The 12,003-nt window shown below is 51.1% G+C and overlaps 2 protein-coding genes across 2 annotated transcripts; one reads left to right on the top strand and one right to left on the bottom strand.

Annotated features, from left to right (window-relative positions):
• The first annotated feature begins 113 nt into the window (after window positions 1-113).
• Window positions 114-3,437, top strand: LOC117839376 (putative disease resistance protein At1g50180). The gene is given in 4 exon segments (XM_034719693.2): window positions 114-938; window positions 1,298-1,399; window positions 1,490-3,217; window positions 3,220-3,437. Coding segments are annotated over 2 exon segments (1,215 nt in total). The 5' UTR covers window positions 114-938; window positions 1,298-1,399; window positions 1,490-2,088; the 3' UTR covers window positions 3,306-3,437.
• Window positions 3,438-7,925: 4,488 nt separating this feature from the next.
• LOC117839219 (uncharacterized) lies at window positions 7,926-9,786 on the bottom strand. Its single transcript, XM_034719494.2, has 2 exons — window positions 9,007-9,786; window positions 7,926-8,918 (listed from the first exon to the last, which is right to left on the bottom strand). The coding sequence occupies exons 1-2, from the start codon at window positions 9,784-9,786 to the stop codon at window positions 8,805-8,807; spliced, it is 894 nt and encodes a 297-aa protein (XP_034575385.1). The 3' UTR covers window positions 7,926-8,804.
• Between the last annotated feature and the right edge of the window lie 2,217 nt (window positions 9,787-12,003).

Consider the following 12,003-nt stretch of genomic DNA (forward strand, 5'->3'; position numbering starts at 1 on the left):
GATCATACCAGCTATGGTTATAGAGCATATCAAGAATCAAGGAGGAAAAAGAAAAACAAGCAACAAGTTGCATGGATGTCACATGCTAACGTGCTCATGTATCCTCTCTCAAGCATGTGCATGGCTGATCAGCTAATAACCGGCCGCCAGGAGAATAATCATGCATGGATGGGCCATGCATTGTATTAGCACCATGCCACCAAGATACACACGCGCTATGTTCTGCCGCCGGCCGCAAGCACGCGCGGTACCTGCTGGCGCGCTCTGGCCCAGACATTACGGGAGGGAGCCAGAATGTAGCCCCACAATTCTGAAGATATGCATCGTCAGACGGTCAACGCGTGATGATAAGAGCAGCTGCACGATTATCAGACCGGCCTTCTCTCGAGCCGATTAAGGGCCCGTTCGGTTCGGCCGGTTTTGCCCGGTTGGACGGATTGGAACGGCTCGGAATGCTGTTCGGTTAGATCTGATCCGGAATAGAAACAGGCCCGGTTCTACTCCCGGTCCGGTTCTACTCGCGCGCAATCATTCCCCACCTCCTCCCCTCCGGAACGGAGCCTGGCCGCTCGCTCGACTCGGTCTCCCCTCGGTCCTCCCTCTCGTTCAGCCTCCCGTCCCCGCCGGATCCGCGCCGCCGTCCCCGCCGTCTACGACCGCCTCCGCCGGGCCCGGGAGGCCTTCGTGGCCGCCGAGGTGGCCGGCACCGCTGACGTGGAGGCGTTCCTGGAGGAGCTCAAGGGCGTCGCGCTCGAGGCCAACCGCCTCCGTCGGGGCGTTCTTTCGGAGCTCGTCGCCGCCGCCGGGGGTTACCAGGCGGCGCTCTACCTCGAGGCGCTATCGTGCTTCGTGCTATCCATGCAAGACCCCGAGGTGCTCCGCCGCTTTGACCAGTGCCGCCCCTCGCCCGGTAGCTAGTCCCCCTTCTTGCTCCCAAGGTCCGTGCCGTTTCTTTCTCTGTTGCTTCATTTCATTCGTTCGTGCAAATTCTTGGTTTCTGTATTGGGGGAATAGCAGGTTCACGGCAGTTACTGGTAGTATTTCCTGGCTAATCCTATTCTCATTTGACTTGCTTATAGCAATGTCCTTTCAAGTTCTGGATGGACACATTTACTATACTAGCGCACATGGCGTTCCTATTGGTTCTGATATTCTTGTTGGTGATCAGATTAATCTATGCTACAAGTAACTAGAGAAACAGTAGGATCAGTACATCTGGAGTGATGCGTGAGTCTGATTTCAGAGTCAGAGTGCTATTTGGCTATTTACTTACTGCTTTTGCCTGTTGATCATGCAGGCATCTTTGAGAAGCACGAGATGGGGTAGCAAGTGTTGGGCAGCAAGGACCAAACCAAGAAGACAATTGTATGATACTCTTGGCCCAGTTAGATACAATCGGGTACAGATACAATGGCTGCTTCCCAACATGCAATTTTTCATATCTGATGCTCACGAGAGCTCATGTTCTTCTTCGCTTGTGTTTTGGCAGTGGCCAGTTGAGTGGTAGGTGGTGGTGAGCGACTCGAAAACGTTTGCAGCAGCGTCCTGTGGGCAGCTGCGCCTCGTGGATCTGACTTGGACTCCAATTTCCCCCCAAGGAACCATGTCGCCAGCAGTGACGCCTCAGTATTAACCCTCCTGAGAATTGACTTGATACCAAATCTTTTATGACCTGTTCGTTTTGAGTGGATTGGCAGGATTAAATCCTGGCCGGATTGAGTGACACAGGTGGAATCACTCAAACCGGGCCTGGAAGTAATCCTGGCTGGAATCCAATCCGGCTTAAACGAACGAGGCCTAAACTGAGCGCTGGACCTGCATCAGTTTGTATCTGAACTGGCCGACAGCTCAGTGAGTTAACCTCGGAGGTCGACGTGTGGTTGAGGAGGCGAAAGCTCGCACGGACGCTTATCTGTTCCGGAGGCCAGCCGGCGTCCTCATCCAACGCAAACCACAAACGTTTGCATTCCAAGATAAAACCAAAGCAAACGTTTGCATTCCAAGATAAAACCACTCCTGCCACAACCACAACCGCATTCTGTCACCCCTTTCCAACCATCCATTCAGACTCCGATCGAGAGCAGAGAGATGGTCGAGCCTGCTATTTCTGCCGTCGCTGGGAGCATCAAGGACCTTGCTGTCCAGGAGACCACACTGCTGTGCGGAGTCATTGGTGAAGCTGGGTTCTTGAAAGATGAGCTGCAGCGTCTACATGGCTTCCTCGAAGATGCCGACACCAAGCGGAGATCAGGGAATGCAAATGCCACTATCTGCATTAGGCAGATCAGGGATGCCACATATGAAGCTGAGAATGTCCTCCAAGTTATGGACTACATGAAGAAGAGAAACATGCTCAAGAAGGGATTTGTCGGTGCCATTTCAAGGTATGCTCGCTTACCAAGCGATTTGATCACTCTCCATAAAGTTGGCAATGAAATTCAACGTATAAGAAGGAGGGTTAGGGAGATATGTGAAAGTGCAAGAGATTCGGAATTCCTTAATCGGGGTAATACTGAGTTAGGCAAGTTTCATGTTGATGATGAGTCTCTGCAAGATCACGGTCTTGTGCTCCAAAATTTTGAAGCTGTTACTGCTATCGGTTTTGACAATGAGCAAAAAGAAATAGTTGAAGAATTAACTGAAAATGATAACAAGCTTAGTGTAGTCTCCATTGTTGGCATGGGTGGAGCAGGAAAAACTACACTTGCTAGAAAAATCTGCACTTCAGATAAAATAAAACAACATTTCGACGCAATTGCTTGGGTTACTGTATCTCAGAAGTTTGAGGTTGTTGATTTATTGAAGGATATTATGAAACAAATCACTGGGGGCAGAGATGATGGTAGAGAAGTTGGTCAAATAGGAGAGATAGATTTGGGAAAGAAGATTCAAGCCTTCTTTGCAGAAAAAAGATATTTAGTTTTGCTTGATGATGTATGGACAACAAATACATGGAACCAAATAAATAGAATGGTCAAAGTATTTCCAGACGCAAATAATGGTTGTAGAGTAATGTTAACCACCCGGAAGATTGATGTTGCTAATCATATTGAAATGCCAACCTATGTTCACCAACTGAAGCTCTTGGATGGTGAAAAGAGTTGGGAACTTTTTAGTACGAAAGCTTTACCACCATATAGAAGGTCCTCGATACAGAACATTGATGAGTTTGAAGAGATAGGGAGAAAGCTTGCACGGAAATGTAAAGGACTACCACTTGCACTAGCTGTTTTGGGGGGCTATCTATCGAGGAATTTAAATCTAGAAGCATGGTCCGATATACTACAGGGTTGGACATCAACTGAAAATGGGCAGGTGATGGGAGCCATACTAGCTCGAAGTTATAGTGACTTGCCAAATCATTATATAAAATCTTGTTTCCTCTATCTTGCTATCTTCCCTGAGGATTACCTCATATCTGTATCGGATCTTATCAAATTATGGATAGCGGAAGGCTTCATTCCACCTATAACAAGGCACACACGGGAACAAACAGCACGTATGTACGTAAGTGATCTGGCTCAAAGATGTTTGGTTCAAGTGGTTAGTCGAAGCAAGGCCCACGGATGGATTGAAGAAATAAGGATTCATGATATTTTACGTGACTGGTGCGTTGAAGAAGCGAGATATGCTGGTCTTGTTGATGTCATCGACAACACTACAGGTCAGGTTTCCTCTCCACTCTTTGTGAATACAGTACTTTCACTTTGTAAGTACTTTTTAGCTTTTGGCCCTTACTTACACCTGCCATATACTCCGAAAATTGCAGGCCATGTTGGTGAATCTTCGTCCAATACCACAGTCTCCTATCATTCATCTTTTCAAAACTTCTGTGATGGTAACATGTTCACAGCAACACCTAATCTCCGAACTCTGTTTGGCTTTGAACTTCCACCATTCTCCCTACCCAAGGTGAGATTCCTCAGAGTTCTCCATGTGGAAAAGTCGAGCCTAATTGATTTTGACAGGGTTATCAGTAGGTGCATTCACCTAAGATATCTCGGGTTGAGAGGGTGTCAGCAGGCTACGCTCCCTTCTTCAATTGGACAATTGCTTTACTTGCAAACTATAGACCTGAGAGAAACGAGATTGGAATCGGCCATGCCAAACTCTGTATGGGACATCCCTACTCTAAGGCATGTTTACCTTGATAAAACATTTTCTTCAGCTCCGAGGAATTGTCCACAGAAAGAGCTCCAGTCCTTACATTTGCGTGCCCCACAGAAGAGGTGGTGCGGCGGATACATGGTGGCCTTTTTGGCCCAAACGACCCAACTAACTTCTCTCGTATTGTTTGCGGAGTCCATGCCCGCAGAGATGATTCATGTACTGGCAAACATGAATTTTCTAGTTGAGGTTACCCTTAGTGGGTTCACGTTGCTCGATAAGTTGCCTGATAGCCAGCTTCTCCCGCAAGGCCTACGGGTGCTTGCCTTATCAGCTGATACCATTAAAGAAGACCCGATGCCAATCCTGGAGAAGCTTCCCTGCCTGGTGGTGCTCGAGTTATGGGGGTATGAAGGCCGAACCATGTTCTGCTCTGCCAAAGGCTTCCCACGGCTGCAAGAGTTGATCCTTAATAATTTCTCCATTGAGGAGTGGAGGTTGGAGGTGGGGGCGATGCCAAGGCTCTCACGCCTGATCCTTTATGATTGCCGGAAAATGAAGAAGCTCCCGGAGGGGCTTCTGCACCTGCCGTCCCTCAAGGTGCTTCATCTGGGGAGCATGGACCTGAATCCTGAAGATGACGTCACCTGGAAAAAGCTGGTTGGGAAAGGATGCAAGGTAGGAGATTGATTTTCCTTCCCTCTTGCCCTTAATTACCTTTGATATCGCCCTTAAACTTTCTCTCTGCTCCTGACTGCGAGTCAATTGGTTGCATAGATCATTTTATTACTTTCAACGAATTAGATGAGTAGCTCGATCCGTAACTAGCAGACAATTAATTGTGCGCATTTTGCAGGTGTCTCGTGGACTTTTATGGTGGCCGGAAAATGAAGAAGCTCCCGGAGGGGCTTCTGCACCTGCCGGCCCTCAAGGAGCTTCATCTGAGTAGCATGGGCTTTAATCGTGAATATGACGTCACCCGGAAAAAGCTGGTTGGGAAAGGATGCAAGGTAGGAGATTGATTTTCCTTCCCTCTTGCCCTTAATTACCTTTGATATCGCCCTTAAACTTTCTCCCTGCTCCTGACTGCGAGTCAATTGGTTGCATAGATCATTTTATTACTTTCAACGAATTTGATGAGTAGCTCGATCCGTTAATCCTGACCGCGAGTCAATTAATTGTGCGCATTTTGCAGGTGTCTCGTGGTTAATGCTGTCTTCGACTGGTGCTTCGTCGTCGCATGCCGCACGCGCGCATGAGAGGAGAATGTAAATTGTGTTTCTCTCTCTCCAGTATTTCTGGTGTGTTTATGTTACACCATGCACTCTGTTTTCCCGACATGAGATTTCAGCAAGCAAACTTGTGCCTCTGAGAAGAACACGGTTGTGATTATCTGTATTTCGTATATGGACAGTGGCTTGGCTTGTACGTTTATTCTTCTCTTGTACTAGCTAGTTGGAGACCACCGGGCTTAGAGCATCTCCAATAAAGTTGCTATCCCACTCTCCCAATCTAAATTTAGCAAGTCTGCTAGAAAATTACGATCCAACAGACTTGCCATCCGAATAGCCATCCCATCCGGCTTGCTAAATTTTCATCTACACTTTTCAAACTTAGCAAGCGAGTTTGGCTTGCTGAATGTAGGTCCCACGTATAAAATGGAGAGTTTGTTGTAGTGCGAAATAGAGAGCCTGTTGGAGTGGGTGGGGAGTGTATTTTAGAGAGGAATCTAGCTATTGCGATTTGGAGAGTGGAAAATGGATAGTCTGTTGAAATGAGCAACTCAATATGGAGAGGAATATTTTTGGCAACTTGGATATTGGATAGAAAGTTAAATGAAGAGAGAGGAATATTTTGGCAACTTGGATATTGGATAGAAAGTTAAATGAAGAGAGAAAAATGGATAGTCTGTTGGGAGTTACTCTTAGTTATCAGAAAAGGCAGCGTACGAGTTATCTGGGCGCACCATGAAGACCCTAGAACCAGCGCAGAGCATGTCGTGGCCGCACCGGTTCTGACTTTTGATTCATGGTATCGCCGGCTTAAGCTCTTGTTTACTCCATCTCTAACTCCCAATTTTGGCACTATGCAAAAAAAGATTCTCCATCACATCAAACTTGCGGTACATGCATGGAGTACTAAATGTAGATGAAATTAAAAACTAATTGCACAGTTTTGTTGTACTTTGCGAGACGAATCTTTTGAGCCTAATTAGTCAATGTTTGGACAATAATTTACAAATACAAACGAAACACTACAGTGTGCTACAGTGCCAGCACAGTAATTTGGCACCTCCCAATTTGACCAACTAAACAAGGCCTAAAATCGTTCCCGTAGACGCCGCACGGAGGGCGCAGGTGTGAAGAAATTGAATGCCGGCGATTCAGTATCGTCAAAATCCCAACAAAATAAACAACAGTTTAGACTATTACTGTTTGTAAAATATGCAATATCAAATAAAAATAGCAATACAGTCAATTATATAATGACTTGATTAATTTATGTATGGACTAAAAAATATGGCGATCAAACACAAATTTGATCTCTACATGTTATTTTGTGGCTTGTTTTGAGAGAATGTATCGTGCATAAAATACAATGCTATTGGAAGAGCTAAACCAACTTTTTACTTATTTCATGTCCATTTTGCCTGCCTAAAGGATCATTATGTGAAAAACATCTTTAGAAAGAGCTAAACTGTAAAAGTGCAATGGAAAAAATTTCTCCCCTAAGGGTGACTCGGAGGGTTTTTTTTCTCAGCTCCTCAGCGTGAAAAGCTAAAAGCTCAAATAAACAACAAATTTCTCGTGCAACTTTAGAAAAAAGCTAGAAACTCAGAAAAGCTGAATTTATATGCGAAACTGAATAGTTCAGTTTTTCAAATTTTCGTAGCTTTTTAAGCTCAGAAAGCTTAACCCATCTTCTAAGTGCTGGCTTTTCGAAAAAAAAGTCACCAGCAGATTCTCCGAAAAGATGAAAACTGCAGCTCAAACAACGTAACCTGACTCCTTTGTTCAGCTTCCGCCGTAACTTCTCTCATCTCTCGCCGTAACTTCTCTCATCTCTCGCCGTAACTTCTCTCATCTCTGATCTCTCAATCTCTCTCCGTCTCTCCCTCGGTTGACTTCACAGCGGGCGGTGAACAGAGGGATGTGGTGGGGAGGGGCATGGACCGGTGGCCGGCAGCACAGGCGGCGGGGAGGAGCATGGCGCAATGGCTTTTCCCCTTGACTCTCCTCTTTCCCATTCTCTCAGATCCGGGCGCATGGCCGGCAGCGGCTCGGCGGCAGCGCTACGGCCAGAGGGAGGCTCTGCGAGCGGCGCGGAGGCCAGCGCAGCGGCTCTGCGGCCAGGCAGGCAGCTCGGTGGGCGGCAGGCGGCGCGGCACGGATGGGTCGGCAGCTCGACGGCGACGGGCGTCGCAGGTGAGTGTCACATGCTATTTCCTCTCCGTTTGCGCGCGTAGGGGAGGAGGATTCACGCGCCATCCGCACGAGATCATAGTGAGCCGGCGTCGACGGGAATGGAGCGTACAACGGGTGTTGCTGGCTGTCAATTTGCATCCCACCACGAGCCGGTGCCGTCCTCTCGTGAAGCGACATCGGGACTCTCACTCCTCGTTAAATCCACGTTCTTCGATTCCAAATGGTAGGTCGTTCTAATTTTTTTCCGAAGTCAAATTATTTTATATTTGATCAAAATTATAGAGGATCATAAAAATTTATTACATCGAATAGATATATTATAAAAATATATTTAATGAACAAACTAATGGTACTTATTTGGTATCATGAATGAAAATATATTTAATGAGAAATTAATGGTACTTAGGATCATGAAGATTAGCATTTTATTATATAAATTTGGTTAAACTTGAGATGATTTTACTCTAAAAAAAATTAAATTGGAATGCTTGTAATTTGGAATGGAGTACTCCGTAGAGTATGACATGGCAATTTACAGATAGATCATTTATTGCCGTTGTACATGCCCTAAGCTCGACGAGACGACATAGCAGTAGCGAGTGGGCTTAATTTGGTATACAACGCCAATCACCAGATTAGTTCCACAAAGAAGAAATATTGCCGGTTGCCACCATTCAGAGGAAACCACCCATTGCACTGACTTAATCCAATAATCAAACTAAGTTCCCATGGAAAAGCAAAAGGATTTAACGACGCCACGTAGTATGCTCGCACTATCTTCCGCCTGCTGCTCTGGCCGGCGCCCACCGGTACGCCGGCGCACCGGTGGTGGCGGCGCTTCTGCAGGAGGCCGCCCACCTCCCCCTAGAGCGAGGCAGCCGCAACTCCATGACTCTCTCCAGCTTCACCCGCGGCCGCCACCTCTTCCTCAGCAAGGCGAGCTCGCGACTGCTCGCGGTCACGGTCATCGCATCTAGGCCCCGGGTGCCGGCAAGCAGTAGCGGCGCTAGGTGGTAGCACGCGGCGAAGCTGACGAACGCCGCCTTGCGGAGGTGTGGCAGCGGGATCCTATCGTCCCTCCAGCCCGCCGGCTCATCGCAGGCAGTGGCGGATCCAGGAACGGGACAAAGGGGGTGCTACGCGATGTTGCCCAAAGATCAAAGCCGGGGGCCATTGGAGGCTAGGCCAATGGACAGGAACCGAAGAAGAGAGATCAACAGTTAAATCAAAAAGCAATCACCTTATATGTGAGCTTAATACATACTAGTGCTCTTAGTATTTCTGGGCAAGGGGATGCTGCAGCACCCCCAGCACGGGGTGCAGCTCCGCGCCTCCGCCCCTGATCGCAGGCGCAGCCCTCGCGTAGTCTCTCCGCACCAAGGATGACTGGCATAAGTTCAATGCTTCTTCAACATGTGTGCATTGCATTACAGATTAGCAAATGGCGCGATACCACTGTGCAGATAGAGCATACCGGTGGGACCTCGAGGCAGAGGTGGAAGCGGTGAGCGGCGTTGCAGCTCCTCAGCAACTCGACGGCGAAGTCGTTCTCGCCGGCGTCACACCATGGGCGCAGGTTTGACCTGATGCAAATCTCGTCGAGGCGCCGCACGCGAGAGCAGCCATCGAGCTCGAGCAGCTCCGTGCCGCGCGTGTGGGGGCACGCGAGCTCCACCAGCGCCGGCGCCTTGACGGTGGCCACGGTGCCGGCGCGGGCGACCTCCTCCGTCCACGCGAAGCAGCCCTTGATGCGGAGGACTCGGAGCGCGCCGGCGTCCACGTGGAACCACCGCAGGTCGAGGAGGAACGCCAGCTCGAGGACCTCCAGCGCGGCGGCCTCCAGGCGGAGCTCCGGCATCCCGGTCAGGAACTCCAGGGAGAGCCTCCGCAGCCGCAGGCAGCACGGCGACGACAGCAGCGCGCCAAGATGGCCGCCCTGGCCGGGCGCGAGCGCGACGCTGGCGAGCGACAGCACGGCCAGGTCGCGGAACGCCGCCAAGGCGGGGAGCGGGAGCGTGGCGTGGCCCAGGCTCAGCCGCACCGCCCATGATGGTCGGGAGCTCGCTGAGGAGCTGCCGACCCGGAGGCGGCGGCGGCACGACGAGCGCGAAGGTCCCCGTGACGTGCGCCGCGGCGAGACGGAGCCACGTGGCGACAAGGGCCCGCCCCGGCCAGCACGCGGTGCTGATCTCCAGCGCGTCGACGCGGGCGCCGGCGTCGGCGCGCCGGGCGAGGACGGCGCCGACGATGGCATTGAACCGCCTGACGTCCTCCGGCGCGACGTCCTCCCCCGACGCGAAGCGGAGCGCCGGGACGCGCTTCCAGAGGTGGCGCCAGCGCCTGGAGAGCGCGGACCACGTCACCGCAGTCGCTCGCGGCGGGCAGGAAGCCGGAGCACGTGGAGGAGCAGGTCGTCGCTCAGGCCGCTGATCAAGTCGGCGCCGTGGACGTCGTCGCCGGCGCGCGGCGACGGGACCTGTTGCTTCGCCATGGCCGCGTCGGTAGAATCCATCAGCGCCGGCAGGATATGGGACGTGGGAATCAAAACCTCGTCTTCCTTTTTTGTCCGAGGTTTTGCTACCGGTCTCCAACCATTGCAACTCCCTTTTGCAGAGTTGGAGTCATGTTCGTGTTCCAAGATGAATCATCGTTGCAGTGAATTTTCCTTGGACACGACGCCTCGTCGGAGACCCAAGCTGTTGTTGTCGTAGAGGAATCAAGGTTCCGATACTCGGACTGCAACTCTGCATCTGCATACCGTGCCACAATTTGTTGCATGTCTTTCGACTCATGTGTATAGGCGTTGATGATCAAAATTGACGTGGCTGCATCAAATCAGAACATCCAGTTCCACCAAACCGAAGGATCCGGTTCTGAAGAAGTCTCTAGTACTGTATAAAATTTATTCTTTATTTACCCGAGAACTCATATTATTTTTTACTATTTTTTAGTGACCATGTTCCATCAAAATTTACTGTATAATTTCTATATCGGATTTTCTTAAGAACTCGCCACACGAACATGCAAAGTCGAAATGACCAAATTGCTTCTGGTGGTTTTGGTTCAATTTTCCACAGTTTTTGTTGGTGACCAAATCCACAAACAAAACTCAGTGTCGGAACCGGCAGCGATGCAGTCTCGGAGGAGGACGCGCGCGGGCGTAGAGGAGGTGTGCGGACCCGGCGGCGGCCGCGCGCTGGCGGAGGCGCGAGGGCCAGCAGAGCGACCGGCCGCGCCGTCCAGGAGGGGGCGCGGCGACCCAGCGGCGAGGCCCGCGATGGCCGTGAGGCATGGTCATGGCGGCGGCCGCGGCGTGCCGGGCGCACGCGGGTGCAGAGCCTGCGGCGTGGCGGATCTAAGGTCGGCGACGCGTCTGGACGGTGAGCATGAGCATGGGCGTGCATGGGGCATGAGCATGGGAGGAGGCACGGCGGCGGCGCCGTCTCTGGGTGGGCTTCTAAGGCCGTCGTCCTGATAGTGTTGGGCTGGGTGTGCAACAGTTAGAGATGGGATGCTCCCGGTGAAAGGCTTTGCCGGCAATGCTGGTGGCTATGGCGAGGGCGTCCTAGGGCGTTGTTCTTCCCGTTGGGGGCGTCATATTAGAGCTCTATCCCTGTGCACTGGGTTTTCTGGGTGAAAACCCTGTCGAGTTTTTAGATGAGCGACGGCGGCGCCATTGGCGTCGTGCACTCCTTGGAGGCGTCATTTCTATAGATCCAACTCGGCTTGTGGCAATACAGATGACGCCGATGGTCATGGGAGGCTACCGACGATGATGGCAATCCCGCCACGACGGGCTTGCGGCGTGGCAAGGCGGCATGGTGTAGGATGGCAAGCTTGATGGGGATTGTTGAGCTCATGTGGAGGCAATCGCAATTGTGGTGGTGGCCAGAGGCGGCCGCATGTTTGTCGGGTTGGCTGCTTGCAGCGGACCGCGGCGGCTGGCGTTACTTGGCAACTGTCAGTGCGGCGTGGGACTGCGCCGTAGGACGGCGCTTGCAGCAACGACATCATGGGACAACTAGGCTTGCAGCGGATTGCGGTGGGTTGCTCAGCTTTGCTGAGTTACTCCGGTGCGATACATTGCCGGAAGACGGCGCAAGTGACTTCTTTAGCTTGCTAGCATGACGGCGGAGGCTATATGCGCGGGTTGAGCAACAAGGCGAAGTCAACCTGTGACGGTGGCTTGGCTGTTTGATGGAGACCTTGGGAAGCGGGGCAACATTGCTCACCATTCTGACGCGCGACAAAAGAAACAGATCCGTGACATGGAGTACTTGGCAGATGTGGCGAGACCCCCCCACGCGGTGTTTCTTCAAGGCGACGAGAGTGAGGTGGAGTCCAACAGGGAATGAGGCGAGGCCCCGTGCATTGTATTTTCGTGGTGGCGACTGTGAGACAGCTTGCGAGAGGTCTGGATCTGGTGGTATCACTATATCGAGTAGACTGTGGTATTGCAGCGGTACTACGG

Source organism: Setaria viridis, chromosome 9 (assembly GCF_005286985.2).
Source record: "Setaria viridis chromosome 9, Setaria_viridis_v4.0, whole genome shotgun sequence".
NCBI lineage: Eukaryota > Viridiplantae > Streptophyta > Magnoliopsida > Poales > Poaceae > Setaria > Setaria viridis.

Coding starts and splice junctions, on each gene's coding strand:
- LOC117839219 (XM_034719494.2), bottom strand. CDS start 9,786: ATGCCATCGTCGGCGCCGTCCTCGCCCGGCGCGCCGACGCCGGCGCCC. Junction 8,919..9,006: donor TCTGCCTCGAGGTCCCACCG/GTATGCTCTATC, acceptor AACTTATGCCAG/TCATCCTTGGTGCGGAGAGA.